Below are 13,220 nucleotides of genomic sequence, written 5' to 3'. Positions count from 1 at the left end.
CATCCAAGGATCACAGGGCAGTTTAGAATATAAAAACACAAAAATACGTAACACAGTAACAAAAATATATATGAAAATCCCCCCCCTTTCAGTTAAAAGGCCATAAATTGTTTAGTTAGCCGAAGGCCTAGGGGGAGAGGAATGTTTTTGCTTGGCACTTTAATATATGAACCTTCCTGGGGAAAGTATTCCACAAGCAGGGAGTCACCACAGAAAAGGTCCACTCTTGTGTTGCCACCCTTCGGACCTCAGATGATGATTGCCGGGTGTGGGTCGGTTCAATATGCAGTTCATGTTTTAAATACAAGCTATATTGCTACAGGAATGTTTTGTCAAAATCTGTTTTTGTGTGTATTATATTCAGCATTCAGAAGTGTACACAGCAAATCAACAAAACAAACTGATTGCAAGGGAGCATAGAAACACCGTAAATAAATAAACATGATTCCCCAATAGTTCATTATTCTTTTTTATAAATTGTAAAATTTATGGCACTAGTCATGCCAGTTATGAAAACCCAACTGTTTTATTTTAAAAGCAACATTTGCCCATTCCCATTTCTTCTCTGCATTAACAAACTCCCATAAATGTCATACAGAAAGATTTGTAGGAGTATGTAAAACCATGTTATAATATTGCCATTGCAATTTTTAAAGATTCTAAACTGTCTGTAACATGCAGTAGTCACTTTTTATTTATTACGACAGAACTTGCAATATGTTCTCATGCATTCATTATGCCTGGGAATATTCCCATTGTTTCCACACCTTTTTTTAAGAACTTAAAATCATTTTCTTAAAAAAAATGCATTCAGCAGAAAAAATCCCAATTGTTTCCAGTGAAATTATTTGCAGGAAAAAATGTAATGACTACACAAAAGGAGTGCTTCAGAGGTAATTCACTGCAGAATTTTTCACAATGATATATTTCATAATGGGGAATCAGTGTGGTGTAGTGGTTAGAGCATTGGAACTTGGGAGACTAGGGTTCAAATCCACACTCAGCCATGAACCTTGGGCTAGTCACTGCCCAGCCTACCTGACAGAATTGCCATGGGGATAAAAAATGGAGGGGGAGGGAAGAACCATGTATGGCATTTTCTTCATTGGAGGAAAGGTGGGGTATAAATGTAATACACAAATAATGTGACAAAAGCATTATTTTTATGACAGAAAAAATTGTTACAGAAATTTAAGTATGAATATTTTCTCTCACTTTCATATTTCTTTTAAAATGTTTCTACCTCATCAAAGAGATCACAGGATCTGTAAGGAGGACCTCTCTCTGACACAAAACCAGCAAATGCCATTCCATTCAGGATTTTGGTAAGAAAATCATTCTCAATCAAGCCTCTCTGGCCCAAGAAGGCTGCCTGCGGAAACAAGTAAATGTTAACCATGTAAACACATTTTTTCATATCATTGTACTTAAGAGTCAAAACAAGCAAACACAAAAAGATGGTTGCAATAGAAAGTAAGATACAAAAGCAAAGAATGAGCGCCTAACGCTTTTTATAAAACCAAACAGTGAACTTGCATAGCATCAAGGTTACTGTAAACAGAAAATTTTCCATCAACACACACATTCTCATTCCAAATATGTTTGGAATGCATTCAGAACTCTGTTTTCTTTCAGCAAACAAAATTATGCAAGGTAAGATGTAAAAGTTACATATTAAATGCATTTAACAGCTATGGGGTAAAAAACAACAACTAACTAGTACTAAAGCAAAATTAGGTGACGATACAAACATGAGCGTTTTCAATCTTGGTACTATTTGAGGGGTTTTTTGAACCACCTAATATGATGGCCCCCTTCCCCTTCTTCTAGGGCATTGGAGCATGCAATAGGACAAGTAAAGATGGAATGTGGGTGGGGCAGACTTGTGCTATAGAAGGTCAGGGGGAAAGTCTGTTGGAAAAACAACTTGGCAGATGAGTTTTGCTTCATGCTCAATGTCCGGTTGAGGTCAAAAAAATCCCCCCCAATGGTCAAGTAGGCTAGGAAATGCTAGCTTGTTTATTCTTCCTTATTTTGGCTCACTTGCAGGAGCCATCTGGATTATTTTACAAAACTATTCACTGAATTGTGAATTAACATTTAATATGATACACATTATTCACTCCTAATCTCTGCTAGTTGCACATTGTTATCAACTGGATGGTGCATGTTAATGTGTTGGAGGTTAATGAGTGTACAACTGTTGCTTTAAAGAGCAAAGGGGTAGACAAAGTGATCACCATTTCATTTTTTAGTTTAACTGCTATCTGTAGGCTAAAGTATCATTGTAATTATCATTGGCATGCAGAAAAAACATATCAGGATTCAGCAAACTAATCTACAGTGGAGTATCAAACCACATCACTGACCTATGCAAGACAACTGCTGCGCTAATAATGCTAAGACTTTTTTAACCTCTTAAAACAAAAAAAAGTGCATGATCATCTAGAAGCTGATAACTTAGCTTTGCTTTTACCTTGTGAAAGTTTATGACAGGTTCTGAATGAATCCTGATTAGCTGAAGACAAGATCTATATCCTTGGAAAAGCTGTGCAAATAACCTAAGAAAGACACCTCGCACTTCTTTATCCTGTGAAAAGACAAGCAAGTTGAGTGCAACTATCTCCTATTAAACACAAACTAACAGAAAAATGCTTCCTCTGTCTTTAGGCGTAACATACCAAGAGGCGCAACTGGTATGGTCAAGTGTAAAAGTATAAAATCCTTTCATATGAACTCCAATGGCCCAATAAAAAACAACAGTCAGAGTGTGACATCTTTGGGGTGAAGTTTAACATCTAAAGTACATTTTAGAAAGATCTTTCATTAGGTCTTGAAAGGTGAAAGATTTACCTTTCAGTTAGGAATAAAAATGTTCCAAGCTTAGCCTAAACCAGAATTTAACCTATTTCTACTTCTGGACAGCTTCTTGCCAGAATGGATGGCATCACAAAGAGTAATACTAACAATGCCTGGGCTTTGTTACTCATACCTTCTGAGGTATTAAATCTACCTGACATTTAAGGATAAGGAAACATGACGATTCCAATCAGTCTCCTGAGCTCTGTCTTGTTCTCTGATTCTCCCGCTTCATCCCTTTGCACATCAAGAAAGTAAGTGGTGCCCAAGCAGGTGGGAAGTCCAGATTATCTGTATGAGCAGCAGTTTGGCTGCCAGAAGGATCTATCATAAGTAATCAACTCAGGAAGAAGAAGAAGAGCACAAATCTGCATGTTGAGATTCCTGCATTGCAGGGGGTTGGACTAGATGGCTCTCAGAGTCCCTTCCGACTCTATCACTCTTTGATTCTTATTAGTTTTCCATTAAAAATACAGTATTGTGTGTAAGTGGTATTCTGAATTTGCATTAGTGCTAAATTTCAACGATAAAAAGTACAATGCGGGCTTACATCAGAGGACACTGATGAGATACTGTATAACCTCATAAACCAGTATAAAGATATAGGATGCTAGTCCTATGTAGAGTAGACGAACTGAAATTAATTGGTATGATGGCCATTAATTTCAATGTGTCTACTCTGAGTAGAACTTGGTTGGATACATTGCCTTGTCAGATAGTGCCTTTCAATTTAACAGCAATTGTAAAAATAATAATGTTAAAATGAAATGATGAAAAAATGTAATAATTATAAAGTATTTATGAAGAATACAGTAAAAGGAAAACCTTCATTTCAGGAAAAGCATTATTTTTTCTGTTTATTACAAAGCTAGAAATAACTGGGTCTTACCAACATTTTGGAATGTGACAGAGCTGTTCGAGGAGGAGGAAATGCATAATCTGCTGTTTCCAAATCTGGATGTAAAACCTACAATTTTAAAGAACAAAAATTCAAAGGAAGCACTCTGTTGGCAACATTTTCCTAAGTTTATTTTTCTTAATATAGACCCTTCCACAAACATATTTCATATTAAGCCTGACAGCAAAGGCTTGCATCCCATTTAGATCCTTACCTCCCTACTCCTATGAGACTGAACAGACAAAAAGACTCTAAAAAAAATATCAAGCAATGACCAGTAAGAAAATAATTATAGCTCAACAATAAAGCAACTCTTAACAATAAAGCTATTGGTCTTTTAAGTCTGTAAAGGGGGAAACAGGACAGACAGAGTTGAAGATGTATGTAACAAGGGGTATAAAACAAATAAATGTTTCCTTTACAATTTCCTGGTGATTCTTGCTTTGTTTTTATGCTTGGTCTATGTTGCTCTAGCATATTAGTATGAAATATTTGCCTCTTTATGTCAGTTGGTAACAAATTGAGAAAACAAAAGTGATGCATTAAAGGGTAATATTGGAAATTAGACTTACTAGAGAGAGGGCAGTTTGAGTCTGGTGGAGTAGTGGTTCGGGGAGCTGGGAGAGATGAATACATTCGGGAATTTTAATTGTACCACCATCCAGATCTGCTATAATTACATCTAACTGAAAGACAATGGCAAATGAATGAAAATGTTATATGAAATTTCACATAATGCATATGAACACAATTGAAATATTTTTTAAAAAACAGCAGAAAAATCTCATGGGATGCCTCATGACAACTGTGTTGTGACCTCTGGTTCTGACTCCCTATTTCAGGGGATGAGGTCATGAATTCACAAGGAGCATCAGCAGGTGAGAGGGAACTACACTGAAAACAGACCTAGACACCCCCAAATCCATGAAAGCCCAGGTGTAAGAGAAGCCTGTTTTGCCAGCAACTCTTAGGCTGCTTTCAAATGACCCCAACCCAGAAATCCTCCCCAAAAAACTGCTGCAATGAAGTCAATGACTGTAAAAGCAGGCTAGGTCCTTTTAACTGAAGAAGCTTTGCTCATCTAGTGGGGTGGGGGCTAGTCACAGAGCTAGAGCTCTACTGTGGGTTTGCTTGCTGTTGAAGCAACATAATTTGAGCTTCCTCCTCTGATGCTTCAGCCAGAGGTGCACATGGAGCTATCCAGGGTGCTAACTTGCTTTGTGTGAACATGCATCGTTGGAACCTGAACTTGGCTTGGCTTAACTTTGCCTCATTGGAACCTGAAACTTGCTTTGCTGACATTGCTTTGGTGAAACCTGAACTCATGCCTAACTCACTCCTGCATGGACCTGTACCTAGAGTGAATGAGAACACCACCTGCAACAAACCACAGTTTTGATGATGTATTAGAAGCAAAATATGGAAACCTGTATCCTGATAAACAGTGCACTACTAGGTGCACAGTTGAAGTGTTGATATTGAATAGAACTGCAGCATGTACTCAACGGATTGATTAGATCAACTAAAACATTATTATTGACAGACATGTTTCTAAAAAAGCAGGCAGCAGATAAAAAATGTTAAGTATTTATCATAGAATAAATATCTCCTTTTCTCTATTTCACAGGAGGGAAAGGATCTACCAAGATGTTGTGTACAGTACTGCAACAAATAAATATGTGCATTATCTAAAAAAATGGATGATAGATAAATGTTAAATAGTAAACCATCTTTTGTTTTCTTCTATTTTGTATTTGCATACATTTATGTTTGTTTATGGGATGACTAACAATACATTTAAAACCATTTTATGACGTTAATTTGCTTTATCCACTTGCTTGTTACAGTTCTTTTTATTATGAAGACGATCTACCTAATTTTATGCTCAATCATTTCTCTGTATGGCAACGTAAGGAGGGATAAAACTTGGTTGAATATACTCACAAGTTCATGAATCTCATTACGGAAGACAGAATGCACACCAATAATAAAAGGTGTGGGTGAGCTGAGAACTTCAAGCAGCTGTGCAGGGAGAATTGGAATGTATGGGTAACTGGGGGAAAAGTGAAGGGAAAAACTGTAGCAACTTGTTGAACATAACATATTACATGAAGTAGCTTTCTTATACTTACCATTTCCCATATATACACCTTTTATTTATTTATTTTAAATCACACACTATTTGCACTATAGCAGCAAACACACATTTATCTACATAATCACTTGACTCAACCATTTAAAAATTACTTCCCACCCCAACACAATATTATTTATCCATGAGTTACAGATAGAAAAATCTGATTTTTGGATTATCAATATTTAGACGGCAAGTATTCATTTAAAATGACTGTCAGTTCACTAGTTAAATCTGTATTTTACAGATAACCCTATGTAAATATATTTTAAACAGTTATGGAATATAAAAGTTATTTCAATAATGTACAGTCTACTAATGTGAAAATTAACAATACAAACTAGGCAAATAATTTATGCTCATTTAAGCAGAAGGAATTCTGAAGATCTGTTAATGGTAATAAGTTGTACCTAGATGAGGTTCATGCCCTTCATAAGTAGTTAGTTATCACCCTGGGTGTTCCCAAAGCCACAAATCTAGGACGTTGCTAATGCATATTGTGGGCACCCCAGCTATGAATGTTGTTATGCACAAATAATAAAATCTGATAAAGTGGACTGTAGTCCATGAAGGCTTAAGTTGTAATAAATTTTGTGAGCCTTCAAAAGTGCAATGAGGCTCTTGTTGTTTTTGCTGCAGCAGACTAACAGAGCTACCCCTTTGGAAACACAGTATGAGTGTAACAACTACACACTAACCACGATAGTGTCTGCCCACTTCAGATAGATCTGAACAGATTTAAAATAACAGATTTAAAATAAGGCCAACCCTTCCTGGAATTGGGAGGCAGAGAGAGACAACCAGTGAAAGTTGAAATATGTTTAAGCATCTTCAGCACACCAAGTTTCCCCAATGTGCTAAGGTCTACATTGGCTTTAAACCAGATTACATGAGAATCTAATATAAACTTGTATTTCTGGAGTTCGAAATCTTAGAAATTTTGAGTATTACATTCTTTAAACACTGTTGTTAATTCTGGCTTTTGACTGCAAAATATAATGCATTTTACTGTTTTCCATGTAACAAAACATATGAATAGAACCGGTTATAGCTACCAACCTCTTTTGAACAATATATTTGAAAATACGTTTTTCAATCAGGATTCTAATTTTGAATTTCTGAATTTCAGTTCTGATGCTAACTCTTAGATGAGAATAGATCTCAGTGCTTTGAAATGTATTAAAAGGAAATAAGTTGAATGTGTTGCATGCAGTAACATAATCTTCTGTAAAAATGTCTACTATCTAATTAGAGGGAGTCCATGTGAAAAACTCACACCAATATGCATTTGGTGTTCCTCAATGCCACGAGTTGCACAAAAGAGCTTACCTATATTTGAGAGGAAACATTAAAGATTCAAGTGCTCTACTGGCATCGCTCAGTCTTTGGAAACTTGCAGAATGAAAGAGGACCTTATTTTCTGTAAGAACTGCGCAGAACAGACTCAGCACATTTTGAATTCCTTTACAAAAAAAACACAAACAAATTTTAGAAGATAGAAATGCACTGCCAAATAAAAGTTAAAATGAAGTAATTAACATTTTTGGAGTCACTTTAGGAAAATCTGTGGTAAGAATATAATGTGCTACATCTTGGGGATTTTCTCTTTTCCGTAACACTCAAGTTTTGTTTGTTTGTTTCTTTTATTTTAAGGCTGGCCCGCTCCTCTATGATTATTTCCCTATGGTTGGAATATTTTGTGTTAGATGTCTTTCAGGATATTTGATCCTATTTTCCTAACAGTGCTCAATAGTGACCTGAAATGGCATTTTGTACAAGTATTTGTGCTTCCGGAGCCAGGCAAGTGGTTAACTTATCAACCAAGCTTAATGTATCAACCTTTACATAACAGGTCTCTGAATACATTAGGTTGTTGTTGTCAGTGGAAGAACAGAAAATGTCTACTAGAAGTTATCTGTAAAGTATAAACTGAAAGTTTTAAGTCTGAACAGAAGCCAACACAGGTTATGCAAGCGACTGTAAAAGATTAGCTGGCTGTAAAATCTAAACAATTCTCACATTAATTGAGTTAATGAATCAAATGCTACTAAAAAAAGACAGACAATAACTTATTCCAGACATAAACAGTATACCAATGCAATGTCTAAACATTTTAATGCCCTGGGGCCAGCCCTACTATTTGGGAAAGGGAGGCAAAGATCTCAAGCAGCAGCTTGTTTTAGGCTCCTTGCTCAGTCATTCCTCCTAAGCCTGCCCCCCACCCATCCTTCTCTGCTGCAGATTGGAGCTATGTGTGCTACGGGCATGTCATACACCCTCCAAACTAGCCAGCTGCACAGGAGGATATTATTCACTTGTTAGCCTTTAAGTAAGTTTCAATTGACAGTTCAGTCTGCTGCTGTACAGGAGGGTAGGTGGGGAGGAAGAAACACATATTGTCCTTTGCCTCAGGCAGCAAAATGTTTTGGGCCTGCCCTGTTAAAGAATGTACTACTACGTTATGTGCTAGATTTGTTTTATTTTTAGAAACTCCAAGTTGCGGTGAGAGTGAAGTGCATAACTTGCAACATGTGGTAGCTGTTAGGTGTCATCATATTTGGAAACACTTCCTCGACGATGGAATTCTGAAGGCATTTTATGTGGGATTATTGGTTTGTTGTTCTTATTTTTACTATATATTTTGTGGTTTTATATATTGTGTACTGCCCTAAGATCTGCGGGTGGGGGGTGGTATACAAATTTAATAACTAACCAACTAACGTACTAACGTCACATTAGTTTTTGAAAAATTACTTGCAATAACCTCCTTCGGTCTTAAGTGTCAATGACCTTTTAAGGATCCAATTACAGATTAAAATGCTTACAAGTACTACAATGCTATGGCTTGGAATTCAGACTTTATTCCCACTGGCAGGAGCATCACTGGAGAGGAATTTCACCCATGTGATACTCCTGCTATTGGGAGACAATTTCTGCAGATTCCACCCTCCCCCTACAGTGCCTGCAACTTTAAGGTGTCTAAAATTGGAGAGAAAAATTCTGCTCTTGGGTGCACATCCTTCAGGTAGCGCAAATGGGTCAGTGCATTTGGCTGTTAACCAGAAGGTTGGTGGTTTCAGCCGACCCAGGGACAGCTGTGGGCAGGATTCCTGCATTGCAGGGGGTTGAACTAGATGGCCTTCGTGGTCCTTTCCAACTCTGCAATCTTATGATTCTATGAAGAGAATTCCTCCACTCCCCATCATTGAAACTGTAAATGTGCAGTCAGTCACCCACACAGCCTAAAACAACTGGGCTTGAGGAAAGCTAAATGTCTTACACGGGGCAGCTTCTATCTTCTTGGGACCGCAGGCTAAACAGAAGCAGCTGACTTGTCAGGCAGCTTGTCAGTCCTCACTGGCTGAGGACCTCTGCCTACATTCTCTCCTAGAGCTGATACTGACTGTCAGCATGATGGCAACATGGGATTTCTGGAGATTTGAGGGAAGTAGTATGTGCTTTTTAAACCCACAAGTTTCTTGCATACTTTGGGTGTCATTCTCCACCACCTCCCCTGGTATGCAGGAAATAGCCCCTGACCTGTTGTTTCCCCTGTTTTCTCTCTTGCAGTATGCAAAAACTATTTTACTGAGGAGCAAAAGCAAGCAGTGGGGAAAAGATTGGGTTTTTTAATTACGTGACAGCAATGCATGGCAAAAGATTATGACAAATGAAAAGGTTTGAAAGAAATGGTTTACTTCTAATGCTTTAGCTGCTCAAGACACTATTAACCCAGATCAACATTTTCCCTTTAAAATCATTCTTATGCACAGGGTTGAATTAGAAGACATACATTGCTTCAACAGATCTTATTTCTATTATAATGCACTCTGGTGATGTTTAAATAAATAGATAATTATAATAATTCTGTTTATACCAGCCACACTTATCAGTGCCAAAGATAATTTAAAAGAGCTATATGGGCAGCATAGATAGGTCCTTGCACCCAAGAAACATATGATCTAAAATAGACAGTGAAGAAACAATTGAGGGAAGGGAAGACCAGAAAAGGAAGTGAAGAATGAGCGCAAATGCCATTACAAGTGAGCAGAGAAACCAAAGGCTATGCAGAAAAAAATGGTTCTGGTAGAGAGAGGTGGGCATGATATACAGCAATCAAAACAATACACAGTAGCAAAATCACCAAATACCAACCAATCACACTGGATATACATTTGTGAGCTGCATTCAGTACTCTCAATACAGATACAGCTCCCCAGCATTCCTCTTCTCACTTGGAAGCCTGTTAGCTCACATTCTGCACCCCCACTCTGCTTACTCCAATCTCTCACCTAGAAAAAAGCCTATCCACAACTCGGAGTGGATGGGTGCATGCCCTTGCCCTAATTACATTCTGGTCCGAAATTAGTGGCCTACCACCTCCAAATGACTAGGCTCCCCCCCCCCGAAACCTGCCATAGCCGGGGCAAATTCTTGCTCTTTACAAGTAGAGCTAGATGGCTAAATCTTCTGGCTCTCAAACAGGCTGCAGTTCTCCAGGTAGAGGTGTAGCAGAAGTGCTGAGGAGCCTACCCTAAATGTGAGTAAAATAAGTGAATCAATGACAACCACAAACTTTCAGATTCAGTCATTCCTTAATTTTCTTTCTAGAGGTTTTACAGCTCATAAGGCAGGCTCATGATATATCACATTCTGCAAGTAGCTTCCTCTGTAACTCAAAATTGCAGTTGGGGTGAGTAAGCATTTTTCTACCTGCAGGAATTTGTTCTTGGAAGCAAGTAAATATGTTCCATAAGTTTTTCATTTAAACTAATGAAGGGCTTGAGTATATGGTTTCAGCTGTACAAGATCTGGAGTTCATCAATTTCGCCTTCATCACTTGGTGACATTGCAAAAAAACAAAAACCACACACTGAACATGTTACTATTTAGAAGCCAACATTTTACAGAGTTCAAAGACGACAGAGTATGTGAAAGCCAAACAATCCCTACAACACTACACATTTTTTAAAAAGAAAGCATGTACGGTATTAAAACACTGAAAGTGTGCTGATCACTAGTATAACTTCCTTTATTTTCTACATAAATAAATGCATCATGCAAATTTTGACAGTTTCTTTGCTTTCGACAGAACTTTTACAATTACCAAAAATTACAGCTTTTTGCATCCCTATAGATGACATATATCCATGTATATACAACTCTGGTCAACAAGTCGTACAAATCATGCCCACTTCAGCTGCAGCTAACACCCACATGTATTCTGCCCAATACCAAACTGGCTGCTGCTTTAAAAGTAGAACTGTTAGACCGTGGGGTTTCTTGCCAGCAGAGCTTTTAAATCTGTGGTTGACCCAGATAAAATGGGACAGTTGAAGGGTAAGATAAATTGTATTTTATTTTTTAAATCACAAAGCCTGAGTAGAGGGTTATATATTCAGACAATTGGGATCAGTTTCACATACTTTGGATGCCAGATTGTGCCTGGGTTGTTGTTCATGTAATTTAACTCTTCACTTCTGACCACTGCTACAATGGTCTTTAAAAATTACTTATGTTCAGATTATCTAAAGCCACTATTTTGGAAAGCGGTTTGTCTGTCCGTCTGTTCTCTATAGGTCTGGATGCCTCTTAAGATATGATTACCAAACCTGGCATGAGGATTCCTGATGTGGGGGTGGCGGTTTTCATTGACTTTGGAACATTCGCTGCCATTGAACCAAAATGGTGGACTGAAACACAACTTCGAAATGACTTTGTCCAATTTGGCGTTAAGTGTCCAAACTACATTAATCTGTACACCTCTGAAGAAACTATCAGCCAGTTTTATGTGACTTTGCCAAATTGGGTGTGACAGTTCCAAGTAGTGGCAATTCGGCTGGCTTTGAAAATATCATTGCTCAATTTGGCATGACGGTTGCCAAGATGGAATTCTCTTTGTCTATATTTGGATGCTAGTTATCATGCAGAATCAAGACAGCAGACCAAACCTAATTAAACATTAGCATACCCACACTTGGTGTGTTTGCGTGCAGCCCGAAAACTCACAAATTACTCTATCCATATAAAAATCACAATATTTTCTGGTTTCTTTGACTTTCTAGGCAGTGCAAGGCACTTCCTACTACTTACATATATAGTACTTGATAGTACATGGGAGTAGATGTTCTCCACCACAGTACACAAACAAAACAGATAAGCTTTAGATTTTTTATATATATAAAAAAACACCTTATAAATGCATTTTTAAAAATTTAAGCCACAACTGATTTAATTAAAATCATGAATATAAACAACTTTATATTTTGGCAATTAAACAGTATAGACATTTTATTAAATAAAATAAATATATATGTATTTTTATTTAGAGGTGTATATTTTGAGAGTAACAGTCTACATATGCCTGAGGGGCATATAAAGGTAGGCTTTATAAAAACAGCTTTCTAAGCTCTTGATGTCTGCAAAACAAAAAACACATGGGAGGTGATGACTGCAATCCTATACTCATCTACCCGGATATAAACCCTACTAAATCCAAAGGGGCTTTCTTCCAAGTAAACATGTATAGGATTGTCCTGTAAACTGAGCTTCAGAATATATTCAAATATTCTGCATTTTTAAAGGAGCCTACATCTGCTACTGTAAGTCCTAAGAGCTAAATGTAATAACTGTTTACTTCTCTTCCTTCCTTAAACAAGTCAATGAAATAAACAAGCAAAAGGTCCTTTTCAGCTCCTGAATGATAACTTATTGCAACAGCAACTTCTGAAGACAGATCAGTGTTGCTTCCTGGTGCTGGAAGGCAGAACTATATTTGTTGGTAACCTTGAACTTCAAGGTACATCCGTGACACTGACTAGCCAGGGCACAAACAGACTAGACAACACAAAAACATATCAACAATCTTTCTCATGTTGATTATTACAGATTAAGATTCCATAGTCAAGCATACATCCTGTTGAACATTATCCATATGCTGGAAATTTTTGAACAGAGGTTTCCTGACTGACCTTCACTGTTTTCAAGTATTTGAAATGATATGTAATTTGCACTAAAATATCTGACTTCCTACTTTTAAAAAATGCAATCAATCAGCCTGCTTCCTGTTGTTCTTTTTAAGAAAATGATTTAAGAGACACGCATGCACACAAAAGTGCATAGTTCATTGTTCAAACTATTACAATATTATTCCATGGTACAATGTTTCAGAAGTCTAAAAACATCGACTGTAAGATGCTTAAATAAAATGAGCAATTATAGACACTGGATTAGGGTATTTACCAAGATCAATAAATTCTCTAACCAATATGATGCAACAGGTTCCGGGCTGTTAGAATAGGTTATAATTAAAAGCTTAGCAAAAGAAAT

General features: G+C 37.2%; 1 protein-coding gene across 2 annotated transcripts in view; it reads right to left on the bottom strand.

Moving 5' to 3' along the window:
- SBF2 (SET binding factor 2) overlaps positions 1–13,220 on the bottom strand; it is a 206,580-nt gene that overhangs the window by 78,125 nt on the left and 115,235 nt on the right. For both annotated transcript variants that reach the window (XM_053391246.1, XM_053391253.1), the window contains 6 exons: positions 7,221–7,353; positions 5,702–5,810; positions 4,330–4,443; positions 3,749–3,826; positions 2,477–2,590; positions 1,244–1,372 (listed from right to left, as the gene is read on the bottom strand). In XM_053391246.1, the coding sequence (XP_053247221.1) occupies positions 1,244–1,372; positions 2,477–2,590; positions 3,749–3,826; positions 4,330–4,443; positions 5,702–5,810; positions 7,221–7,353 (677 nt within the window). The remainder of the gene's footprint in view (positions 1–1,243; positions 1,373–2,476; positions 2,591–3,748; positions 3,827–4,329; positions 4,444–5,701; positions 5,811–7,220; positions 7,354–13,220) is intronic.

This window comes from Podarcis raffonei, chromosome 1 (assembly GCF_027172205.1).
Source record: "Podarcis raffonei isolate rPodRaf1 chromosome 1, rPodRaf1.pri, whole genome shotgun sequence".
NCBI lineage: Eukaryota > Metazoa > Chordata > Lepidosauria > Squamata > Lacertidae > Podarcis > Podarcis raffonei.
Note: the sequence above shows the minus strand (reverse complement) of the source record. Positions and strands in the feature narration are given on the sequence as shown.